This window comes from Nannospalax galili, unplaced genomic scaffold, assembly GCF_000622305.1.
Source record: "Nannospalax galili isolate Female #2095 unplaced genomic scaffold, S.galili_v1.0 scaffold229, whole genome shotgun sequence".
NCBI classification, from domain to species: Eukaryota; Metazoa; Chordata; class Mammalia; order Rodentia; family Spalacidae; genus Nannospalax; species Nannospalax galili.
The window spans coordinates 1,718,725-1,742,059 of NW_008360328.1; the positions used below are offsets into that span (position 1 = coordinate 1,718,725).

Genomic DNA, 23,335 nt, shown 5'->3' on the forward strand with positions numbered 1-23,335 from the left:
CATAGAACTTTTCATCACTATCCACACCCTCAGCTCCTTCTGGGCATTTCCTCCTGCAATGGAGGTGGCAGGAATGGAAGTACAAACTTTTTGCTTTCATATTTAAGGGAAATCAAAGGCTAGGGAGATAAACATTTGCTGTAAATCCAGTGTGAAACCTCCTTGGAAGTGACCCTAGAGACCAGTTTATAATGTGTTCTCTTAGACAGAACTTTGAAAATTAGGCCATACTTCCATGTTCATTGGAGAAATATTTTTTATTACATTTTTATTTTGTGTGCATGGGAGGAGGGGGGAGTACTTGTGAAGGTCAGAGGACAACTTTCAGGAGTTAGTTCTCTCTTTCCACCATGTGGGTTCCAGGGATCAAACTCAGGTCTTTAGGTTTGGTGGCAGGGGCCTTTACCTGCTGAACCATCTTGCTGACCCTGAAAGAATCTCAAGTACCAAAACGGTAAGCAGACATTGAGCTGGGGATGTGGCTCAGTTGCACAAAGCCCTGAGTTTGATTCCCAGATGTGGTAGTACATGCCTTGCACTTGGGAGGCAGAAGCAGGAAGCACTTGGGAGGCAGAAGCAGGAAGAGCAAGGTTATTCTTGACTACGTATCCTGTTTAAAGCCAGCCCAGGCTCCATGAGACCTTGCCTCAGGGAAAGAGAGAGAGAGAGAGAAAGAGAGAGAGAGAGAGAGAGAGGAGACAGAGAGACAGAGACAGAGAGACAGAGACAGACACATAGTATCTGGGGTAGACTTGATTAAATGACCAAGCTGAAAGTCCCTGGGTGTGCTGCACTAACTGGCTCCTCAGGAGTCTTTCCAAGGGCACAGCTTCATAATTGATATTTGAGGAAGTACCAGCAAGTTGCCAAATAACCCTAAAGTGTCACTGGAAGTCCTACTGGGCTATACTGGGGAATAGAGCTCCTGAGAACCATCCAGAAATGGGAGAGGTCGAGTCTCATTGCCGGTGCTCCCTGCATTGTTTACCAGGCAGAAGTGAAAAATCCTGCTTGAACACTTTGTGGTTCCACCTCCTCACCCAGAGAATTGCTCCCCAGGCAAAATCACATCCCTGTGCTACCAAAGCCTTGCAAAGCAGGAGGCCTTGCCAGGCTGGGCTGTTGACTCCTTTGGCTCAGAGGTTCGAGTAGGTCTTCCTGGGGAGCCAATGCCCAGTTCCTGGTATTGGGGAGGCCTAGCCAGGCAGCATAGGTCACTGCTGGTCCAATATCCATCAGATGCCAAGGGGAGGAGAGCTAGAGGAAGCTCCTCATTTTGTTGGTTATTATGACCATCCTGGCCTAAGGGGAGTCCATATAGAATCCTGTGACTCAAAAATTCAATATGTCTTTTACCCTCTTTTGATCACTTAATCCCATGGTCTATATACCAAGATGATGGCTGCATATTTAACCCAATGCCTCCAACTGCAGCTCCTGGCCTCTTATTTTGTTGGGAACTTCTTGGTAGAGGTAAGGTCCTGGGTACCGTGTGGGAGCAGGGCCATGTTGGAGTTAGGGAGCTAAGCTGGGCCCTAGATGAATGCTCAGACATCCTCTGAGTTTGAGCTGTAATGATGGAATTGTATTGTGCTAGAGTGGTAAATCACTCCACACTGGGGTTGGAGACCTGGAGCTTTAGTCTAACCCTGAGGGTCATTCCTAACACACACCAACACAAGCCTCTGTCACTGTAGGTACAGTGACCCATCAACTAATCCAGGGGACCTTTGTGGGGAATATAGACTGTCTCTTGAACAGTCTGGGCAGTGAATCCACTCATGGTCAGCACACTGTTAGGTCCATACAAACCCAGGACTCCAGAGTTGGAAGCATGCTTCAGGGATAGTTGAAACTCAAATTCCCCATCTGTAAAGTGAAGCAAATAATCAACCTTATCTTCCCCAAAGTAAAAAACCTGCCTGGGTTCCAAGGAACCAGGGTTCCAAGGAGTCTGCCCCACTCCTTGCTCTCTCTCCATGAAGACCTCTTGACCCAGAGACAACCAGATGTCCATAGAAGTAAAAGAAGCTTGCAGAGTCTCTCGAAGGTGATCCTTCCAGTTTGGCATAGATGTCCACTATAGGACATATGTCACAAATAGGAGATTCTGAACTTGCTTTGGGAGCCCTTTCTACCCAGCCTTCTTTCCCCCTCCTCCCTCCACTAATCTTTTGGTTGTGTGCTGTGCAGAAGGAAACAGGAAGGAGAGAAATGGAAAGAGAGTTCCTTGCAGCATCCACAGAGACTCAGGGAGGACCAGACAGGAGAAGAAATGTCCCTGATATATTTTAATCAACGGCATTGAGTCCTAGGACTTAAGAGATGGAGAGAATTTTAGAGATCATTTGAGAGTTACCCTTCAATGCTATTAAATTGTCCCATTAGTTTAAAAATCACTCTGTGATCACTCTGAAATATGGAGCATCTGCTTGAGTATTCCCAGGGACACAGAGCAGTGTTCCTATGAAACTGCAGGTTTCACTGTTGGACAATTCCACTTGTGGCAGAATTCTCCTTTTCCCTGAGATGAAGCCTGCTTCAATCAGGCCCACTGCAAACCCTTGTTCTACTCTTTGGAGGGGTCAGGCCAAACCTGCCTGTCTTCCACACCAGAATTTGGGGAAAATGAAAAAGAATAGTTTACTTCAGCACTTAATATACAAAGCACTGTGCCAGGTACTTTCAAATGTCTTTTCATTGAATATTAGTCATATGGACAAGAGAAAAAAATAGTTTAAATAATTTGCCATCATGGTGCCACATGCTTTTAATTACAGCACTCAGGAGACAGAGGCAGGCAGATCTCTGTGAAATTGAGGCCAGCCTGGTCTATGTAGTGAGTTCCAGGCAAGCTAAGGTTACAGGGAGACCCTGTCTCAAAAAGCAAAACAAAACAAACAAACAAAAGAATTATCATTAATTATCGCACATGTGCGTGCGTGTGTGTGTGTGTGTGTGTGTGTGTGTGTGTGTGAGAGAGAGAGAGAGAGAGAGAGAGAGAGAGAGAGAGAGAGAGAGAGAGATAGGGTCTTATGTAGCCCAGACTGGCCTTGAACTTGCAGTATAGCTGAGGATGTTCTTGAATCCTGATCCTTATGCTTCCTCCTCTCCAGGGCTGGGATTAAAGGCCCATGTATCACATACCAGCTCATCTGTATTTTTTTTAATCTATGTATTTTTTTAATTTATTTTTATTTTTCAGAAACTTGCTTTTTAATTTTTTAATTACATTTATTTATTTAGGGGGCATGAACACCTGCCATTCCACCTGTGTAGAGGTCAGAGGATAACATGGGAATCAGTTCCCTTCTTTTAGCATGTGGTCCTGGAATCAAACTTAGGTTGTTAGTCTTAGTGACAAGGGCCTTTATCCACTGTGCAGTGTACATCAGGCTAGCTAGCATTTGAATTTCTAGATGACTCTCCTGCCTCACCATGGGAGTGTTAGGATTATAGATGTGTGCTCTGCATCCAGCTTTTTACATGGGTTTTGGAGAGCCAACTCAGTTTTCCAGGTTTGGATAGCTAGTGCTTTTACCTGCTGAGCCATCTCCCCAGCCCCTTTTTATAAAGATTAATAAACCAAGTGGTGGTCACAGTGAAACACAGAGCCCAAAGGGGTAGAGGAGATCACTGAGTAAAGTATACCTTAACCCTTCCTTCACCCAAACAATAGATCTTTAATAGGTGAGGCCCCCTCAGTTGGAAAAAAATGGGGATAATCCTTCATCACACAGTTTTGAGCCAGGCATGGTGGAACACACCTATAATCCCAGCACTGTGGGCAGAGGCGGAAGGAGCACCACAAGTTCGAGGCAGGTCTAGTCTGCCTAGGGAGTGTGAGTCCAGCTAGGGCTGTACAGCAAGACCAGTCCCCTCACTGGATTTAATGACAGTCATTTTGCCATAGCTGCTGCTTCCATTGGTTTCTGCAGTGTTTTCTTTAGCTTTGTCTTCTTTTACAACTTCTTATTGTAGAGATTCTCAAACACATACAAAAATAGAAAATGACACAATGATCCATGCCCCCCAGCCCCACTCATCACTCGCCCTCAATGACCATCAAATTTCAGCCACTTTTGGTGCTGGAATATTTTCTTATAAACCACAGACATTATAACTCTCAGTCCTAATAACAGGAGTAAGCACCTCTAGAACGCAATGACATTTTCCTTTATAAGCACAATATCATTATTACACTTAACAAAACTAATCCCTCATTTTAATTCTCATGGTGGTGGTTTTGATGGTTAAGAATCTGAAAATATGTCACTTGAGTTTTTAATTGTCACATGTATCAGCTGTGATTATCTCTAGTCTTAGTTCCAGTTTGCTATTGACTATCATTATTGTTGGCAGAAGTCTTTCTTGGGCTCTACAGTGTAGCAGACAGTCATCAAAGTGGGGAGTATCTGTGCTATTTGACTGCTGTAGCTGATTATCCACTATGAATTAGAAAAGTAAATTTCCAGTTTATTTGTCAAAGCAATTCCCTAACAAGAGCAAAACTTTGCTGAATTAGTAGATAAATGATAGCTAGCTAGCTAGATGATAGATAGATAGATAGATAGATAGATAGATAGACAGATAGATAGATAGATAGATGATAGAGAGATTGACTGACTGACTGACTGACTGACTGACTGATATGAAGTGGGCTCACATATGCCATGGCGCATGGATGGAGGTCAGAGGACAACTTTCTGGAGTTGGCACTCACCTTCTACCTTGTTGAAGCAGGATCTCTGTTGTTTCTACCTCTGTACTGGGTACTCCAGGCTAGCTGTCCCCCTAGCTTCCCACCAATTCTCCTGTCTCTGCCTCCCATCTCACTGGGAGTGCTGTGATTACAGATACACACCACCACATCCAGCTTTTTATGTGGGTTACATGAATTCCAGTGATCAAATTCAGATTGTCACACTTGCATGGCAAGTACTTTAACCCACTGAACCATCTTGCCAGCTCTGAATTCTTATTATTGTAGTAAAAATATTCATAACATAAAATTTACCATCTATACCATTTCTAAGTATACAATTCAGTCTTCCAATCTTTGAGTTATATCATTAATTTTTTTTAAGTCTAAAAATGCATGGCATTGTTTTCCATACATTCTGTTATATTTCATCCTGTTTGTTTTGGCTTTCTATTAGAGCCTCCCAACTTGTTTCCTAATCCTGATGTTGCCACCTCCTTTTTGATATTGTCTTCTACTTTGAACCACTTCCAAATCCAATCAGCATCTATGCTGTTTACTTGCCTAAGCTGTTGACTAAAGTCTAATGCTTGATTCTGTTGTATCAGACACTGGATTTGTTCAATGTATTGGGCCAAGAAATTGATTTCATTGTGTAAAAATCCTAGCTCTTATCCCCATTCCTTTGATGTTGAACTCCAACATGGACTCTAAAAAGAATGTTCCTGGTTATATGTGTTCTGTCCTGTTTTTCTGCAAGGGACAGAAGAGATTTCCAAAGGGAACCAGGACTTGGAAATGGAATGAAATACACACACACACACACACACAAACACAAACACACACACACACACACACGCACACATATTCCAGTAGCTGCAGGTATGGCAATGCCTGTTGATTCTTAGGTCTGGATAGGTTAGTTTTAGCAGCAGTTTCAGTAAGTCAGTAAGTTAAAGGTAGTCATTCAGCAGATGCCAGGTTTTGTGTTAGGGACTCAGAGTTCAAAGATAAGAAGATTATGACAATCTTGGCCTCCAAGAGTTCATGCTCTCATGAAAGAAATTAAAGCACAAACCTTTGATTCTAAAAACTATGGTACAGCCAGGCACGGCCATGCATGCTTGTAATCCCAGCACTTTGGAGAATGAGGCAGGAGGATTATGAGTTCAAGGACAGCCTGAACTACATAGAAAGACCCTGTTTCGAAAAATAAATTGAAAAGGGCTGAAGATGTTGCTCAGTTAGTAGAGTTCTTGCCAATCATGCATGAAGCCCTAGGTTCTATCCCCAGCACCACATAAACTGGGCATGACAGTGCACCATGGGAGCTTCCAGATGATTCTCCTGTCTCCTGGTCCCATCTCACCATAGGAATGCTGGGATTACAGGTGTGTGCCACTACATTCATCTTTTTACGTGGTTCTGGGGATCCAACTCGGGTTATCGGGTTTTCACAGCTAGTGCTTTTACCTGCTGAGCCATCTCCCTGGGGAGAGAGAGGCAGGGGAGATAGAGGTAGGAGGATCAGAAGTTCAAGATCATCCTCGACTGTATAGCAAGTTCAAGACCACCCTAGGATACACAAGACCTTATTTTAAAAAAAGAAAGAAAGAAAGAAAGAAAGAAAGAAAGAAAGAAAGAAAGAAAGAAAGAAAGGAAGGAAGGAAGGAAAAGAAAAAGAATGAAACACAAGTACCACCTACAGGGAAATAGCCCTGAACTCATGGAGCCCAGCTTTGCTAGTACTTCCAACAGACAAAGCATCGTCTGCAGCCTTGTCTCACTTGGGCCTCTCTGTGTCCCTGGGAAGGACAAGAAGACATATACCCTTGTTTTATCAGTGAAAAGCCTGAGGCTCCAGCTGGTCCCTGTTTTGGCCAAGGTCACACAGCTTGGGGCCTAGACCACAGCCTTCTGATGACAAGTCTGGGATTCTTTCCAAGTATGCCTTGTTGTGCCCCACATCTTGACACAAGGTAGCGTCATAAGTTTCTGCTGAGTAGGACTAATACTTAGAGCATCATGATCACCACCTCCCTTCTTGTCTCTGTGAAAAGGAGCCAGGGGCTCGCCAGTACCCCTAATCTGGAGCACTGGGCAGTAACTGAGCCCCAGTAAGCCAGGTCATAGCCTGAAGTTCACAGGTGCCACTTCCTAAGCCTTCCTGGAGGCTGGGAGAGGAGAGGTGCCAAGTGGAACACGTCCAGGGGATGATGGGAGGGAAGCTGAGACCGGTGCAAGAGCAAAGTGAGGCTAAGGCAGTCCCCTCAGCCAAATCTGGAAAGGCAGGCCAAGGTACCTCATGCCTCTTTTGAGTGAGTATAGCAAGTTCAAGACCACCCTAGGATACACAAGACCTGTATCTCAGCCTAGACCCCTGCATGTTCCCAATACCTTTTCTAGGCTGGGAGCCAGGCAGGAAGCCCGGTCTCTTAGAGGACATACTTCCTGCTTTGTAGGGCAATCAGAATATGGAACGGGGCCAGGTCAATATTTACTCTGGGCAACTGAGCCCTTACTAAGTACCTAAGGATGGGATCCATGTCTAATCTCCCTTCTCCTGGAGCATCCAGGGCCAGGGGCCCAGTCTCAAGGAAGGCCCTGGCTGGCCTCAACACCTCCAGACCATCTGTTCAGTCAGCCGTAGAGACCAGGTGAACTAGACAGCAATCCCAACAGAAGGCCGGAGACTTCTGCCTCCATCATGGCACTCTGTGCCCAGTTAGTGCTTGGCACCAAAGTATGTTCAGTAAATACTTGTTGGATTAGCAAGTTTGCTCTTTACTAAGTATTTATTTATTTAGTGTGTGTGTGTGTAGGTGTTTGTGGCGGTCAGAGGTCAACTTACAGGAGTTGGTTCTCTCCTTCTTCCATGTGGGTCCCAGAGATCTAACTCTGGTCATCAGGCTCAGTGGCAAGTTCCTTAACTTACTGAGCCATCTCACAAGTTCTCTTTGCCAAATCTACAAAAAAAAAAAAAAAAAAAAAAAACCGAAACACAAAAATTAAGAAACCTTCCTCTTGGGCTGGAAAGATGGCTCTGCAGTTAAGAGCACTGGCTGCTCTAGCAGAGGACCCAGGTTCAGTCCCCAGCACCCACATGGCAGCTAACAATTGTCCATAGCTCCATTTCCAGGGGATCCAACATCCTTCAAGGGCGTTGCATGACATGGGTGCACTTACATACATGCAGGCAATATGATTATCCACATTAAACAAAAGTAATAGATAAAATATTTTTTAAAACCTCTTTAGGCTAAGTTTACAATGTGATAAAAGGATAATTTAATTTTTAAAGGTTTATTTTTTTATTTCTAATTATGTGTACATGTGTGTCTACATATCTCTATGTGCTTATGAACATGAGTACCAGGTGCCCACAGAAGCCAGAGGACTTGGATGATTCCCCCATAGAACTGGAGTTGTGGGTAGTTGTAAGCCACCTGATGTAAGTGCTAAGAATTGAACTCAGGTCCTCTGGAAGAGCCATCTCTCCAGCCCCAAAAGGATGATGGTGATGATGATAATGATTATTAATGTTATTATTTGTTTAGTTTGTTTTGAGACAGAGTCTCCCTGTAGCCCCAGCTGGCCTGGAACTCACTGTGTAGACTAGGCTGGTTTCAATGTCACAGAGATCTACCTGCCTCTGCCTCCCAAATGCTGGGATCAAAGGCATGTACTACCACGCCTGACAACATGTGGCCTTCCTGACTTTAGCTCCCCTCAGGTGTTTACTTGCTGGCCTCGCTGCTCTCAACATCACCTACTACAGACCACCTTGTACCTCACCTTCATTGGACCCTGGGACCCTTCATTCTTTGATCTGTCCTGTTGGCCCAGGAGCCTTCAGAGATGCCTGACAAGTTCCAGGAAGACACTGCCCCATTGTCCTTGGGGAGAGAGTAGAGGAAAACCAGCTTAAGTTAAAGTGCCAGAGGAGTCGCTTAGGTCCCATCCAATTGTTTCTCAGCTGTTTCTTGCGTCTCTGATATGTGTTAAGAACTGTGACGACCCCTGAGGACACAGAAATGGATGTCACCATCCAGTTCTCAGGAAATTAACAGGAAAACCACACAGATGAATGGGGAGTTATGGCCAGTAGAGACTTCTGGGATTCCCGAGGGGAGAGAGACTGATGCTGTGCAAGGGAACAGTGTATGGGGGGTGTAGTAATGGGTGGACATGTATGAAGATTCTGTGTGGCCAGAGCTCAGGGTGCCTGGGAAGTAAGGAGCAAACAGCAGAAGGCAAAGAAGGAGAGGTCAGCAGGAAGGAAGGCAGATGAGGAAGTATATGCCATGCTAAGCCACCATGAAAGTTCTGGATAAATTTACTCAGTAATTTGTTCATTCATTTAATCAGTGTTATGTTCAGTTCCTATTATATTTTAAGCATAGTGCCAGGTAATGAATGTACTATCTATGTTTTTAAAATACATTTACATTACATTTTAAAAATAAATCGCATTTATTTATTTATTTGGGGGACTGGTGCACCTGTCACTGGGTACGTCTGGAGGTCAGAGGACAACTTTTTGTTTTGTTCATTTTCTGTTTTTGAAATAGGGTCTCTATGCAGCACTGGCTGGCCTGGAACTTGTTATGTAGACCAAGCTGGCCTCAAACTCACAGAAGTCCTCCTGCCTCTGCCATCAGAGTGCTGGGATTAAAAATGTGTGTCACCAAGCCTGGCCCCACAGTGATTAAAGTTGTTTTTTTGTTTTTGTTTTTTGTTTTTTGTTTTGTTTTGTGTGTGTGTGTGTGTGTGTGTGTGTGTGTGTGTGTGTGTGCTAGATGAGGCCAGAAGATGGCGTCAGAGCCCCTGGAGCTGGAGTTATAGGAAGTTATGAGGTTATGGGCTGCTTAATGTGCATGCTGGGACCCAATTGGAGTCCTCTAGAATAGCAGCAGGTGCTCTTAACTCCTGAACCTCTCCAGTTCCTCAGAGGATCACTTGCTGGAGTTGGCTCTCTCCTTTCACCATGTTGGTCCCAGAGATTGAACTCAGGTCATCAGGCTTAGCAGCAGGCATCTTTAACCATACCCACTGAGCCATCTCAATGGCTAGAATGTACAGTGTTTAATAAGCAGCCATTTTCCTTGCACTTAAAGAGTCAATAGTTCATGGGGCCTAAAGGAAGGTTGTACAACAGCTTCTGCTTTTGTGAGATATCTGAATAGGAAACTATTACTACAAAGGATAGAAGCAGCTCCTCCATCAATAAGTATGTGTTTAAGCAATAATAGAATATTATATAGCAATTAAAATGATGTTTACAAGCATAGGAGAAATAGTCATGCCCTAATAGCATAAGATAACATATTTATGATGTGCTCCCTGGAAAAAAAAAGCAGGGTTAAAGTCTATGCAGATTGTGAAATACCCATAAAGAAAAACTAGAATGAAAAGGATATAAATGGGCTAGGGGTATGACTCAGTTGGCAGAATGGTTGCCTAGCATGCCCAAAGATCTGGGTTCCATCCCCATCATGGCACATGTCTATAATCCCAGCACTCAGGAGGTAGAGGAAGAAGGATCCACAGTTCAGTGTTATTCTCGGCTACATAACAAGTTTGAGCCCAGTCTAGGCTACATGAGACCCTGCCAAGAGAGTTTGGGCTATAAAATACACAAAAAATATTAATAATGGCTGTGTCTCTGTGTTTAGGTTTTTTCTGCACCAAAAAGTTTCTCTACATACTTACTTTTTCAGTGTAACATTTATCATAAAAGAAAAAAGCTGGGTATATTGGTACACACCCATAATCCCAATACTTAGGAGGCAGAGGCAGGAGGATCAGGAGTTCAAGGTCATCCTCTGGAGGGAGGCCAGTCTGAACTACAAGAGACTGCCTTTACAAAATAAGCAACAAGGAAGTTGGAGAGATGGCTCATCAGTTAAGAGCACAGACTGCCCTTGCAGAGGACCTGGGTTCAATTCCCAGCACCTACATGGTGGCTAACAACCATTCATAACTCTAGTTCCAGGGGATCCGACAGCCTCTTCTGACCTCTGTGGACATTGCACTACACAGGTGCACTTACATGCATGCAGGCAATACACTTATACACACAAAAATAAAAATAATAAATAAAATATTTTTTAAAATAAATAAGCCGGGTGTGCTTTAATCCCAGAGGTATTTAATATGGGAGGCAGAGGTAGGAGGATCTCTGTGAGATTAAGGCCAGCTTGGTCTACATAGCTAATTCCAGTCCAGCTGGGGTTACAGAGAGACTCTGTTTCAAAAAGACTAAATAAGTAAGTAAAGAAAGAAAGAACAACAAAAGAAAGCAGGGAGAGCACAAGAAGAAATAAAACTGGGGGGTCAGAGGGACAGATACTTATGTATCTGACATGATTTAGACATCATGGCTCCTGGAGGGAAGGGCTAGTAGGAAGACTTCTAACCTCGGGATAATTCCTCTAGTGCCCCTGGCGCACCTGCTCTTGCTTTTCAGTGAGGGATGGGACACTGTTGCTTGGGCATAGGCTGTGTGCTACAGAGCAGAGACATTCTGGTTGGTAATAAACTCTGCTCCCAAAGGACGCTGTCTTGCTGTGTGACCTTAGGGAAGCCAGCCTGCCTTCCCAGGTGACTTTCTCTGGCTGCCCATTCCCCTGGAAAAGACTTTCCTAAGGTTTCCAGAAAACAGGGTGAGGAGGAAGATGCTGGCCATAGGGAAATCAGCTCCCCTCACAGCATTCTCTTACGCGTCAATCTCTTCTGATCACACTGGGGACTAATATGTTTGTATCTGTTATCTCTTCCAGGAAATGATCGAAATGGCCTTGATTTCAACAGACAGGTAAGAACTTGAGTCAGAAGAAAACTTTTATTCTTGTAAATTCAGGTGAACATATAGTTTGGAGGTGATTATTCTCAGGATTAGAAGACCCTGAATCCAACCTCCCTGCCTTCACCATGATCCAGAGGTGGGAGTCTTCCCTCTAGAGAGTTCCAGCCATTGGGTAGCTCCAGATGACCCTCATGGTATCTGTAGTTCAGAAGTCAGCCTCCCAGCTCTTCCTGTCCTTGCTTAGTTGATTGAGTTGCAGTGAATCTATAAGATGGACTGACCATGGAGAGGAATTTGTGGAGCCCCAAGGGACAAAGTGGTTGTTCTTCCAAAGGAAATTCCTGGTGGAAAGCATGTTGACGGGGACCATGGCAGAGGAAGAGGAAGAACTCAGAAAGGAGCACTTTGGTCTGAAGATATAGCTCAGTCAGTAGAGTGCTTGCTTGGCACGCAGGAAGCCTTTGGCTCCATCTATAGCATCCCATAAACCCAGGAGGGTGGCATGGTGCCTACAATCCCAGCACTTAGAAGGCAGCAGGATCAAAAATCCAACTACATAGCAAGTTTGATCCTGTCTCAAAAGAGAAAGGAACATGTGGCTAGCCTGGGGACAACACAGGCCCTAGCTTGGTGCTTTGGAAGCATCCAAGGTAGGTGAGGTTAAACTTAGTTTGGGAAGGCTTTGCACAGAGCCAGGTGGAGTTGGAAGATGGCAGCAGATGGTTGGAGAGGAGAGTGAAGATGACATGCCTCTCAAGGTGACAGGCTGATGGGAAGCCTGGGAGTGGGTGGTAGAGCGGGGTGTGTTGGGGAGCAGAGAGTAGGTGTGGGAGACTTTGTTGGGAGGAGAAGGCTAGGCTAGACACAATGATGGGAGGCCAGGGAGTGAGGTCAAGGGGTAAGAATTAGACACAAAATCAGGAATTCTGGGGTTTTGCTCCCATTTCTGCTAGTCACTAGCTGATGGACCTTAGGATCTGTGTGAGGGGGCGTCTAAGATGATCACCAGTCGTCCCCGCCACCCCACCACTTTATCCTCTGGTACGCCCTCCCAGTCCAGGGTTGGATGGAAGTCTGGAAAGGACTGGATCAAAAGCAGATACATATTACATGCATTACATATTTTCTTCTACCATCTGAAGAGGGATCCAAAGCCACTACTAACATTCCCTAAAAGGCTGTTCATTCTAGAAGCATCCCTTCATAGTCAGAGAGGACAATCTAGAGTCATAAGCAAAAACGTTTCAGACAGGCAACTGTTGCAGTTCAGTTTATCAGGAAGGCTGAGAAATTTGCCAACAAATGAAGGCCAACTGTTTTCCCTCTCCCTTGGAGACCAACAACAGACATCGCCTCCATTAAAGAGAGATCTAGGTTAGCTATGAGGAAGGGCTTCCAGCCTATGCAGTTTATTAAACTCTGGGACAACTATGGAGAGGGAGACTACAGAATCAACCTCTTGATCAAGGTCGTTAAATGGGAAAGAGATTTTTATCTGAGACAAAGCTCTAGCCAGGCAGACATGGGAGTTGCCACCTGTAATCCTAGCACTGTGGGAGGCAGAAGGATTGCCGTGAGTTTGAGGCCAGTCTGGGCTGTATAAGTTAGAGCCTGTCTCAGCTATTTTTCCTCCCATTCCCCCCAAAAAGGGAAATTGAATCAAGTTAACTCAATGGTAGAAAGGCATCCAAGGATTCTGTGGCTGCTCTGGAGGAGACTACTGAGCAGGTTGAGACCCTCAGGACCCTCAGCCTGGAGGTCTACTTCTCATAGGCCTCCCTTGGATAAGCAGCCAAGGAGGGACTCTCATACCAAAATGTGGTCTTGTCAGCTACCAGACAGTGAGTTTGGCTGCCATGTGATCCAACTTGAGAAACCCATGTGCTGGATAGCCTAGGCTGCCACATAGAGGCCCCCAGCCTTTGCACACCTTTTGAGTCTCACTGGTTGGCCTCTGGAGTTGATTTCCTAGGAAACATTTGGGTTTCTCATCACTAACAAGAACAGAAGGGGCAGAGCTTTCAACTGGGGATGGGCTTTGGAGGGAGAGATGCTCTGCTCAGGTACACTCATTTACATACTCTCCTGGCACTCCACATCTAAAATCCTCCAAGGCCATCAGATCCCAACACACACACACACACACACACACACACACACACACACACACATACACACACACTCGCTTTCACTCCACAGCTAGATGAAATGGAGAGTCTAGGAGAGTCTAGCCACCTCCACCCCCAACATGCTTCATGGCAAAGAAAGACGGTCCACAGTCCTCGATCACCAAGCCTATAGGCTCTTTATCTCATGACATTTCCACCATGATCTAGGAGGTAATTATGCATTGCTACCCCCAATCTACAGGTGAGGAAGCTCCCTCCCAGGTAGTCAGAAGGATCTTCTAGATGAAGCAACTTGCCAGAGGTCTCACAATTGGTCAACTGGCTGGGACAGGATTTGAACCCACTCTTCTGACTCCAAAGCCCACTATTCCCTGGTTCCCTTGCTGCATCCTCCTCTACAGTCTCCCCATTCATACATACCAGTTTTGGGGAGAGGCCTGGGAACAGAAACAGTGTGTGACCTCATTATGACTAAATGGGAGGCAACAGGAGGCAGAGGGAGTCAGGGAGAGGGCAGGGCATGGTTGTGCTCACATACAAACAAGAGGTTGGTGGACTTCTAAGAGTGGAGAAAGAGCCCCCTGCCCTTGGTGTGGCCCCTGTACAAAGCCCCAAGCTGGCTAGTACAACTAGAGGTTATAGCCAGAGGCTGGATGAACTGTAGTCCTGAATTTGCACGAGTCAGGGGCGTTGGCTCATACAACATGCACCAGCATTACCATGCTGAGCCTGTGAAGTTCCCAGTACCAGGAAAATATCCTGAGTTTTTTTCCCAGAGATCATTGTGGGGAGGCCAAAGGACTGGGAGCAGAGCTGCCTTTGAGTCCCAGGGCAGGGACAACACAGTTGAGAGGCAGCCGGAGGATACCAGATGCTAGATGGAAGCAAGTCCTGGCTTCCCCTTGCTAGTTGCTGCCCTTACATGCTCCTCTTCCTTCTTGGCCTCAGTTTCTTCATAGACAAAATGTAGAAGTTTGGATGTGATGATCTCCAATGTTCCATATAACCTACATACCATGGCACTACCATTTTTCTCCTCTCATGTTTCCTATCCACCACTGTCTGGCTGATGAGTTGGATTCTGACTTCTACTCTTTGTTTGTTTGTTGTTTGTTTGTTTGTTTGTTTGTTGTGTTTTGGTTTTTTGAGTCAAAGTCTCATGTAGCCCAGGCTGCCCTTGAATTCACTATGTAGCTGAGGATGACCTTGAACTTTTCTCTTTTTTTTTTGAGACAAGTCTCACTATGTAGCCCTGACTGGCGTGGAAATTACTATGTAGACCAGGCTGGCTTCGAACCCACAGAGGTCTGCCTGCCTCTTCTTCCCTAGTGCTGGGATTAAAGATGTGCACCAAACCTCCTGGCCACCCTTGAACTTTTGATCCTCTTCCCTCTGACTTCTGAATGTGCTACCACACCTGGCCTTATTTATTTTCTTATAAGAAAAGTGGGGTTAAGAGTCAACTTAAACTGTAGAAAGCAATCAAAGGGATCCTGAGGAAGCAGGAGGGTATAAGGCATTTCAAACATAACTAGTACTGGTCAAGGATAGAATGCTGGAGTGGTGTGGAGGTGAGCATAGAAGGAAGGAAGGATGAAGGACTGAAGCAGGAAAGGCTGGATGGGATGCTGTTGTGATAGGCAGAAGTGGGCAAGTCTACAGACAGGAACTAAAGCAAAAATGCTAAGCACATCCTCAGAGCCATTTTACGTGGCTTCAAGTCCTGGCTGTTGACAACAAAAGAGAAGATGAGTAGAATGTGACTTTGAGATTTCCACCTTAGGTTCCTGAGTGTTAGTGACTGACTTCAGAGAACAGAAGGCAAGAGACAGAGCAAGCTTGTCAACAGTGGGAGGAGGAAGGAGGAGGACAGACGACAGGGAGCAGTAGGTGCTCCACACGGGATGAAAAGTTTGGATCTGTAGTCAAAACTGGAGGTGGGTTAGGACTGAGGCCACCACTGACTCCAGCTATATGAAGTGATAAGAGGGAAGTAGTTCAGAGAGAATTCCCAGGGAGAGAGTACAGAGCAAAAAACCAGCCAAGGGCTGGTCTGGAGAAGGAATGCTCAGGGACAGGTTGAAGACTAGATGTCTGTAAGAAGGGATGGTGAAAGGGAGAATGGAAGAGAAGCATGTCCACACAGGAGAGATTTTTCCAGTTGACAGGTGGAGTGTGCCCAGATGAGTCCCAAGTCTAAAAGTGGGCTAGGGGCTGGAGAGATGCCTACTGCTCTTGCAAAGGACCTGAGTTTGGTTCCCAATGTCTATGTAGGGCAGCTCACAACCACCTGCAACTCCAGCTCTGGGGGATCTGACATCCTCTTCTGGCCTCTGCAGGCAACTGCACTTCTGCACATATACACAGACACACATGCATACACATAATGAAAATTAAAAATAAATCTTTAAAAGCAGGCTAGTAGATTGAGCAGGGAAATGAGCAGTGTTGATGGCTTGTGAAGTCTTTGATGAGAGCAGGTGCCAGGCAGCCATGGTGGAGGGGAGTGGAAGTTAGGGAAGTGAGGACGTCCATACTAAAGAATTCCCTTTCAAGGAAGAGGAGGGTGAAGGGATGGAGGTGCCGGCTTAAAAAAGAGAGTATGGAGAGAGGGTTTGGGGGTCTGGGGAGGACTTGAGAGGTAGAGAGAGGAGAGAAGCAGCATAGAAGAGGGGGGCATGGTGGTGGCAATGGAGGAACCCAGCAGAGGGCTTAGTTTAGAAGAGGAGCAGGGCTCTTCTGAGGGGTGGAAGCTGCCTTGAATGCTGTGGGAGTTTTCTGTTCTATTTTGTTTGAGAGAAGGTCTCATGTAGCCTAGGCTAGCCTCATATTCATTATGTAGCCAAGGCTAGCCTTGAACTCCTCATCCTCCTACCTTCACTTCTGAAGTGCTAGGGTTACAAGTGTATGCCACCACACATACCCCCAAATTATGTGAGCCCTCATAAGAATCTAAAACAAGTTGACAAGTGTCCTTATCCCTAAGTGTCCCAGCCCCAGTGCTGAGAATCAGTGACCTAGTCCCAACTGAGCAGTATTTGGAGCTTTCTGGTACTACAAAAGACTCTCCTGTGACCCTCTGTGAACCATACCATCTCGCACAGAGCACTTGCCCTTCTGTGCCCCTACATAGCATTGAGTTGGTCTCTAGCTGCTCAAATGCATGTGGATTTGTAGTGTTTAATTAATTGACTCCATGGAACATCATCTCTAAAATCAACAAGATTCGTTCTAAGGGAAGGGATTGTGAGGATCCAGAATGATGAAGAATCTTCCTGGAAAGGCCCATGAAGGAGACATGAGTGGCAGCACCAGGGTCTGCAGTTGGCACAGGAGGGCCTTTGGGGTGAAAGGGTAAGCTCCTCCCATGGGACACCCAGGAGCAGCCAAGTACTAAGCAGCTGAGCACAGACAGCAGAGTTGGGACTGCCTGGGTTTGTTTGCTTAGTCCCACAAACCTATACTTGTCTGGGGTCTGTGGGAGAGAACAGCATGGTCCCCGCCCACAGTCACTTCTAGCCCAGTTGGGGCAAAATGGAAGGCGTCTTGGGGAAGGGGAGCCTATGTACAATAATATCCATGGGGCATGCTCAGTAAGTTTAAGTGAGTCCCACAGGCAGAAACAGTCCCTGGGAAGAGGGTTCAACATGCTGGAGGGAGACCCAGACCATTCGTAAGAGACTTAGGGAGGCTGAGAATTAAGCAGATAGGATGGTTTCTTTCTACTTCAGTATTCCAGAACTGTACTTCCAGCTGGAAGCAGGATTATCCAGAGTGGAGGTTCTGGATAATAGAAAGGAGTAGCTGGGTCTTTAATCCCAGCTTCTCAAGAGGCTGAGGTAGAGCACATGTAAAGCCTCCCTGGGCCACAGAGTGGGCTGAACACCAACCCGGGAAACCTAGTGAGATCCTATGTCAAAAATTAAAGTAAAAAGAGGGCTAGGGGTTGGACATGGTAGCACATGCCCAGCACTTGGGAGGCAGAGGCAGGCAGATCTCTGTGAGTTCTAAGCCAGTCTAGTCTACATAGTGAGTTCCAGGCCAGCCAGGGCTACATAGTAAGACAGAAAAAAAAATAGTAAAAGGGCTAGGGCAAGAGTGGTAAGGGGAGAAAGAGGAGCCACTAAACTACAAATTGGCAGCTCTGTGAAGTAGAGTGGGTTTTTGGCCATCAGTTCATAACATCCCCCCACCAAAGAAATTGAAAACTAGGGCCTGAGAGATGGCTCAGAGGTTAAGAGCACTGGCTGTTCTTACAGAAGACCTGAGTTCGATTCTCAGCACCCACATTGTAGCTAACAACTATCTGTAACTCCATTTCCAGAGGAATCCAATGTCTTCTTCTGACCTCCTCGGGTATTACATTACATTGGTGCACTTACACACATGCAGGCAATACATTCATATACATAAAATAAAAATAATAAAATATTTTTAAAGAAATTGCAAAATAGATACAAAAGCCTGACAGAGCTGTATTGGAAATAGGGTTTTGATGACTGACCACAACAAGCTTTCTAAGATCCCACTGCAGAATCACACACACACACACACACACACACACACACACACACACACCAGGCACAGAGAAAAAGACTAGAAAGTTGGGGCTGGAGAGCTCGCTCAAGATCAATGTTAAGAACACTGGCTGCTCCTGCAGAGGACAGGAATTTGGTTCCTAGCACCCGCTTGGCAGCTAACAACCATCCCAAACTCCAGTTCCAGGGGATCTGGTGTCTTCTTTTGGCCTCCTTGGGCATTGCATGACTCGTGTGCACTTGCACGCGTGCAGGTGAAACACTCATGCACATAAAATAAAAATAAAAATTTTTGAAAAATGTTTTAAAGACTTGAGCTGGGTATGGTGGCATGCTAGAGAGTGTCCTCCTAGTCAAAGGGCAAACCTGAAAAGAGGACCCTGAAGGGGTCAAACCACACATCCACTCACCCTTCTCTATAAACCCAGTCTCCTCTTTATCAGACCCAGCGTAAACAGGACTCTGAAAAGGCCCTTTAATATCTTAAAGTGAAATTTGTAGAAAATTGAAGAACTTCTAGGCATGATGGCTCACACGTATAATACCAGCATTTAGGAGGCAGAAGAAGAGAAATCTCTGTGAGTTTGAGGCTAGCCTGGTCTACATAATAAGTCCCAGACCAGCCAGGGCTACATAGTGAGATCCTCTATACAAAATTTTTAATATCATGCTCTAATTTGAATAAAAAGGAGAAAGCTAAACAATTTACAATAAAAACAGTATATATTCCAGCAAGCAAATCCTTGGGCACACTCCTCTGAAAGGATTAATGAGAGAGTAGTTTGCTTATCCCTCTCTGAGTGTGACAGGCACATATACAAACAGGGATTGCTACATTCCATTGACAGCTCAAATGCCATGAGTTGTTCAAAAATGTTGAACCACTCTTGGTAAAGCTCAAGCAAAATGAAACCAAAATTTCCTCAGTTAACATGAAATGCAGAGCTGGGCATAGTGTTGTACACCTGTAACCCAAGCACTCAGGAAGCTGGATAGAAAGAGCATCCAGTTTGAGGCAAGCTTGGATAGTGAGCTCAATGCCAACCTATACTACAGAATAAGACCCTGTCTCAAAAAAATAAGTAAATAAATAATAAATAAACAGGAAAATTAAAAAGAAAAGTGGGACTGGAAATGCAGTTCAGTGGCAAGCATTTGTTTAGCATGTGTGAACCCTGGTTGGATCCCCAGCACAGCAAGAGCAAAGCCAACCAACCAAACAAAACCCACAAAAAACAGAACTCTGGCAAAGTCTTCTGTTAAAAGTGTACAAAAGGGCCAGAGAAATAGCTCAGATGGTGAACTGCCTGCAATACAAGCAATAAGACCAGAGTTCAGACGTCGAGCATCCATGAAAAAAGGTGGACATGGTCTTCTCCACATGTAACTCTAAAATAGGGGCAGAGACAGGCAGAGCTTCTGGCCAGCCAGTCTAGCCAATTGGTGAGCACTGGGTTCAGCGAGAGACCTGGTCTCGAAAGAAAAGGTGGAGAGTGATTAAAGAAGACACTGACAAACCTCTGGCCTTCACATGCACATTCACACGTGTGAGTGTGCACTTGCACACACAAATTCTCTCACACACACTACACGTTCAAGTGCACTCACAAGAGTGTGCAAAAGAACTGAGCATGCTGAGACATGTACACTTTGTAATCCCAGGACTTGGGAGGTAGAGGTAGGAGATCATGAGTTAGTCATTCCCAGTTACATACAGCGTTCAAGGCCAGCTGTGGCTATACAAGACCCTCTCTAAAAAAAAGAAAAAAGAAGGGCTGGAGAGATGACTCAGTGGTTAAGAGCACTGGCTGCTCTTGGAGAGGATCTGGGTTCGATTCCCAACACCCACCCACATGGAGGCTAGCAACCGTCCGTAACTCCAGTTCCGGGAGATCCAATGGCCTCTTCTGACCTTCATGGGCACTGCACAACACAGGTGCACTAATACATATGCAGGTAATACACTCATACACATAAGAAAAAAAAGAATGCCAAAGGTAGTTTGTGTGAAAGATGGAATTGGGCTGTAGATTTGTGTGATTAATGACAGGCTATTTACCAACAGAAACGTCTGGTGGTGCACTATTTAAAGATAGTGCAAACGTTGTTTGGAACATGAATAAATGTTTCTTGCTTGGCATTGTGTCCTGTGGTACTACACATCTAGAATGCAAACTCTGCCCAGTAAATACAACTGGACTCTTCTAATGATGAAGACAACCAAAAAAAACACCCCTCAGATTTCGGCAAACAGGACCCAAATTACTTATCCCCCAGTGAGATGAGCTGATCTCACCCACCAGGGCTATGTCACTTCTGCTACACCAAGGGCCAAAGCCAGATTGACCTCTGGCTGCAGCCTTTCCACACAGAAACACAGGACGTGAAACAAGGGCTCCCCCTGGCCCTGGGAAAAGGCTTCCCAAAAGTAAAATATAGCCTCTGTCTCCTAAAACTCAGCTTGCTACTCAGCCTAAAAATCACAGAGTGAGGAAAACACTGAAGAACCCAGACAGCTGTTCTACTTCTTGCCTGTTGCTCACTACCCTGCTCTCTGCAAGGTGGGCTTGGTCCACTTGGTACTGAGGCTGGCACCCTCGCCTCCAACAGGAAACAATTGGTACCCAGTCTCAGGCTAAAGCAAGTGCGGCTGGCAAAGGGAGACAAATTTCCATCTCTCCAAAAGCAAATGTATTTATCATTGTTTCCCATCTACACTTGGGGAAGGTGGTGGGGCTCAGCTTCCAGTACTTAGGAGGTGGGGGCAGGTGGATCAGAGATTCAGTGTCATCCTCAGTAAAATAGCAAATTCAGGGCCAGCCTGAGCAACATAAGATCCTGTTTCAAATCATCCCTTCAGCAAAAATATAAGCCATTGAGTGGGGAGTGTATAAATCAGGCCACCTCCTTGGGGAATAAGCTGACGTGACTGGGTGACTAGGGAGTGGTGGAGAAGAACTTTGAAGCAGGAGATAATTGACAAGGTTAAATGACTGCCTTTCCAAAAGTGATTTCCCCACCATAGTCATAATATATATGATAATATAATATTTATTGGAGTTTGACTGGTTCAGACACTGAGTAAAAAATGTTTTACAAACATCATTTCTTTGAATACTTGCAGCAACCCAGTTAGGCAGCTGGTATCATCCCCAGTCTATAGGTGAGAAAACTGAGGCACTAAAAGGTTAAAGGATTTCCTACGGCATAGTGTGTGTGAGCTAAGTCTGGATTGACAGCAGAGCCTGCCACTCTCACAGTCCATGGCTCTGCCCTCCATGTCTTATAGGAGGTAGTGTGAGGTACAGATGCAACCAGGTTGCCCTGTTGGTCGACGCCTCTGTATGCCTTAGTTTTCTCATCTAAAAATGAGAACAGCAGCAGTGTCAACCTCCCAGGATGTTGTAAAAATTAATATAGATCTATAAAGTACTCAAGAGTCTCTGGCATACAGTCATCTACCAATAGGCATCAACTCTTTGATACTTTCTGATGAATGGAACTCCTCCAGTATCTTTTCTCTCTGTGTGTAGCTTCTTGGCTGGACTTAACACCAGCTAGATTGGGCTGTAGATGCTTCTAGAAAGGTCATTTTTTCCCTAGGATCTGTCATCTTCTGATCAAAGCCCCACTACCTTTCCTAAGCTTTGACAGAGAAGCAACAATTAATGCATTTGCTTTTGGAGAGATAGAAATTTGACCCTCGCTGCCAGCCATACTTAATGCTTTGGCCTAAGGCTCAGTGTTCAAAGTTTCTCCTTTGCCATCTGGGCAGCAGCCTTAGTACCAAGTGGACCAAGGCTTTCTTGCAGAGAACACGGTAGTGGCAGCAGGCAGGAACAAGAACACCTTCCTCGGTTCTCCATTCTCACCAGACAGTCACAGGCACCACCAGAAAGTCTTGCTGCAGTGTGGAGGCTGGGCCTACCTGGTTCAGGATCCTGTACTGACATGAACATGAACTTGTGGGGACATTCTGGATTGTTCCCTTCAGCCCAGGTATTGGATGGAGAATATTGAGGATGAAGGCAGGAGAGGAAAATATCCAGGTTCTTTCCTTAATTCTGAAGACATCAAAAAGTGGGCTATCTTTGGAGTTGTCTTTGGTGGATGTAGAGCTTATGAGGCTAAAAAAAGGGGCCAGCCCTTCCTCTTCCCATTTGGAGTCTCTTTGGAGCAGCAGTCTTGAAAGGTAAACTGGACTTAGTCCCTTACAATAGCAGAAGTCAATACCTTTTATTGAGCCTTTAGTTTATAGCATTCACTAGGCTGCACATTGTACAAGCCATAGCTCATTAAAACCTTACAATTGAGTCTGGTGTGATGGCAAATGCCTTTAATCCCAGCACTCAGTGGGCAAAGGCAAGTAGATCTGTGTAAGATTGAGGCCATCCTGGTCTACATGGTGACTACCAGGCCAGCTAGGGCTACAGGGAGACCCTGTCCCAAAAACAAAAACAAAAAAACAACGTACAATTGGGCTAGGGTTATAGCTCAGTGGTCCTGCACTTGCCTAATATGCACAATGCTCTGGGCTCCATCACCACAAAAACAAAACAACTTATAACAACCCAAAGAAGTAGATTTTTTTAATATTAATTCCCATTTTACAGATGAGAAAACTGAGGTTGGAAGAGGTCAAGTGACTTGCTTAGGGCCTGAATTCTAGCCTAGGTAGATGTGCTGTTCTGGGCACTTTCTGTAGGTTCTCCCTTATTTGAGATTGCATAAGCCTTATAACAGCCAGTGAGGTAAGCATTGTTATTCCCATTAGAGAGCTGGAGAAACTACAGCTCAGAGAGGTTGGTAACTTCCTTGTGGAGGAGCTGTGGAGGCTTGTCTGACTTCTCATCACCACACCAGGCTGGTTTGAGAAAGAGAAGGGGGGGACAGTGAGAGAAAGGCGACTCCCTCAAGTGAGACCTGACCTAATGTTACCCAGAGCCCCTTACTCGATGGCCCATACTTTTCCACATTTCCGGAGTCTTCTTGCTCCTACTAACTCTAGTAGGCCTTTCCAGGCTGGGGCTTGCCAGTGGGGAAAGCAGAGATCATATCTTAGGCTCATGGAGGGTTGCCAGGTGAAGGGTGGGGTGCAGAAGTGTTCCCACCCAGAGAGGGTTCCCCTGGCCCTGGGAGCCACCTCCCTGGCCTGTGC

The 23,335-nt window shown here is 45.5% G+C and overlaps 1 protein-coding gene across 2 annotated transcripts in view; it reads left to right on the forward strand.

Moving 5' to 3' along the window:
* Pou2f3 (POU class 2 homeobox 3) overlaps positions 1-23,335 on the forward strand; it is a 91,641-nt gene that overhangs the window by 19,140 nt on the left and 49,166 nt on the right. For both annotated transcript variants that reach the window (XM_008826003.3, XM_008826001.3), the window contains exon 3: positions 11,485-11,519. In XM_008826003.3, coding sequence (XP_008824225.1) covers positions 11,485-11,519 — 35 coding nt within the window. The remainder of the gene's footprint in view (positions 1-11,484; positions 11,520-23,335) is intronic.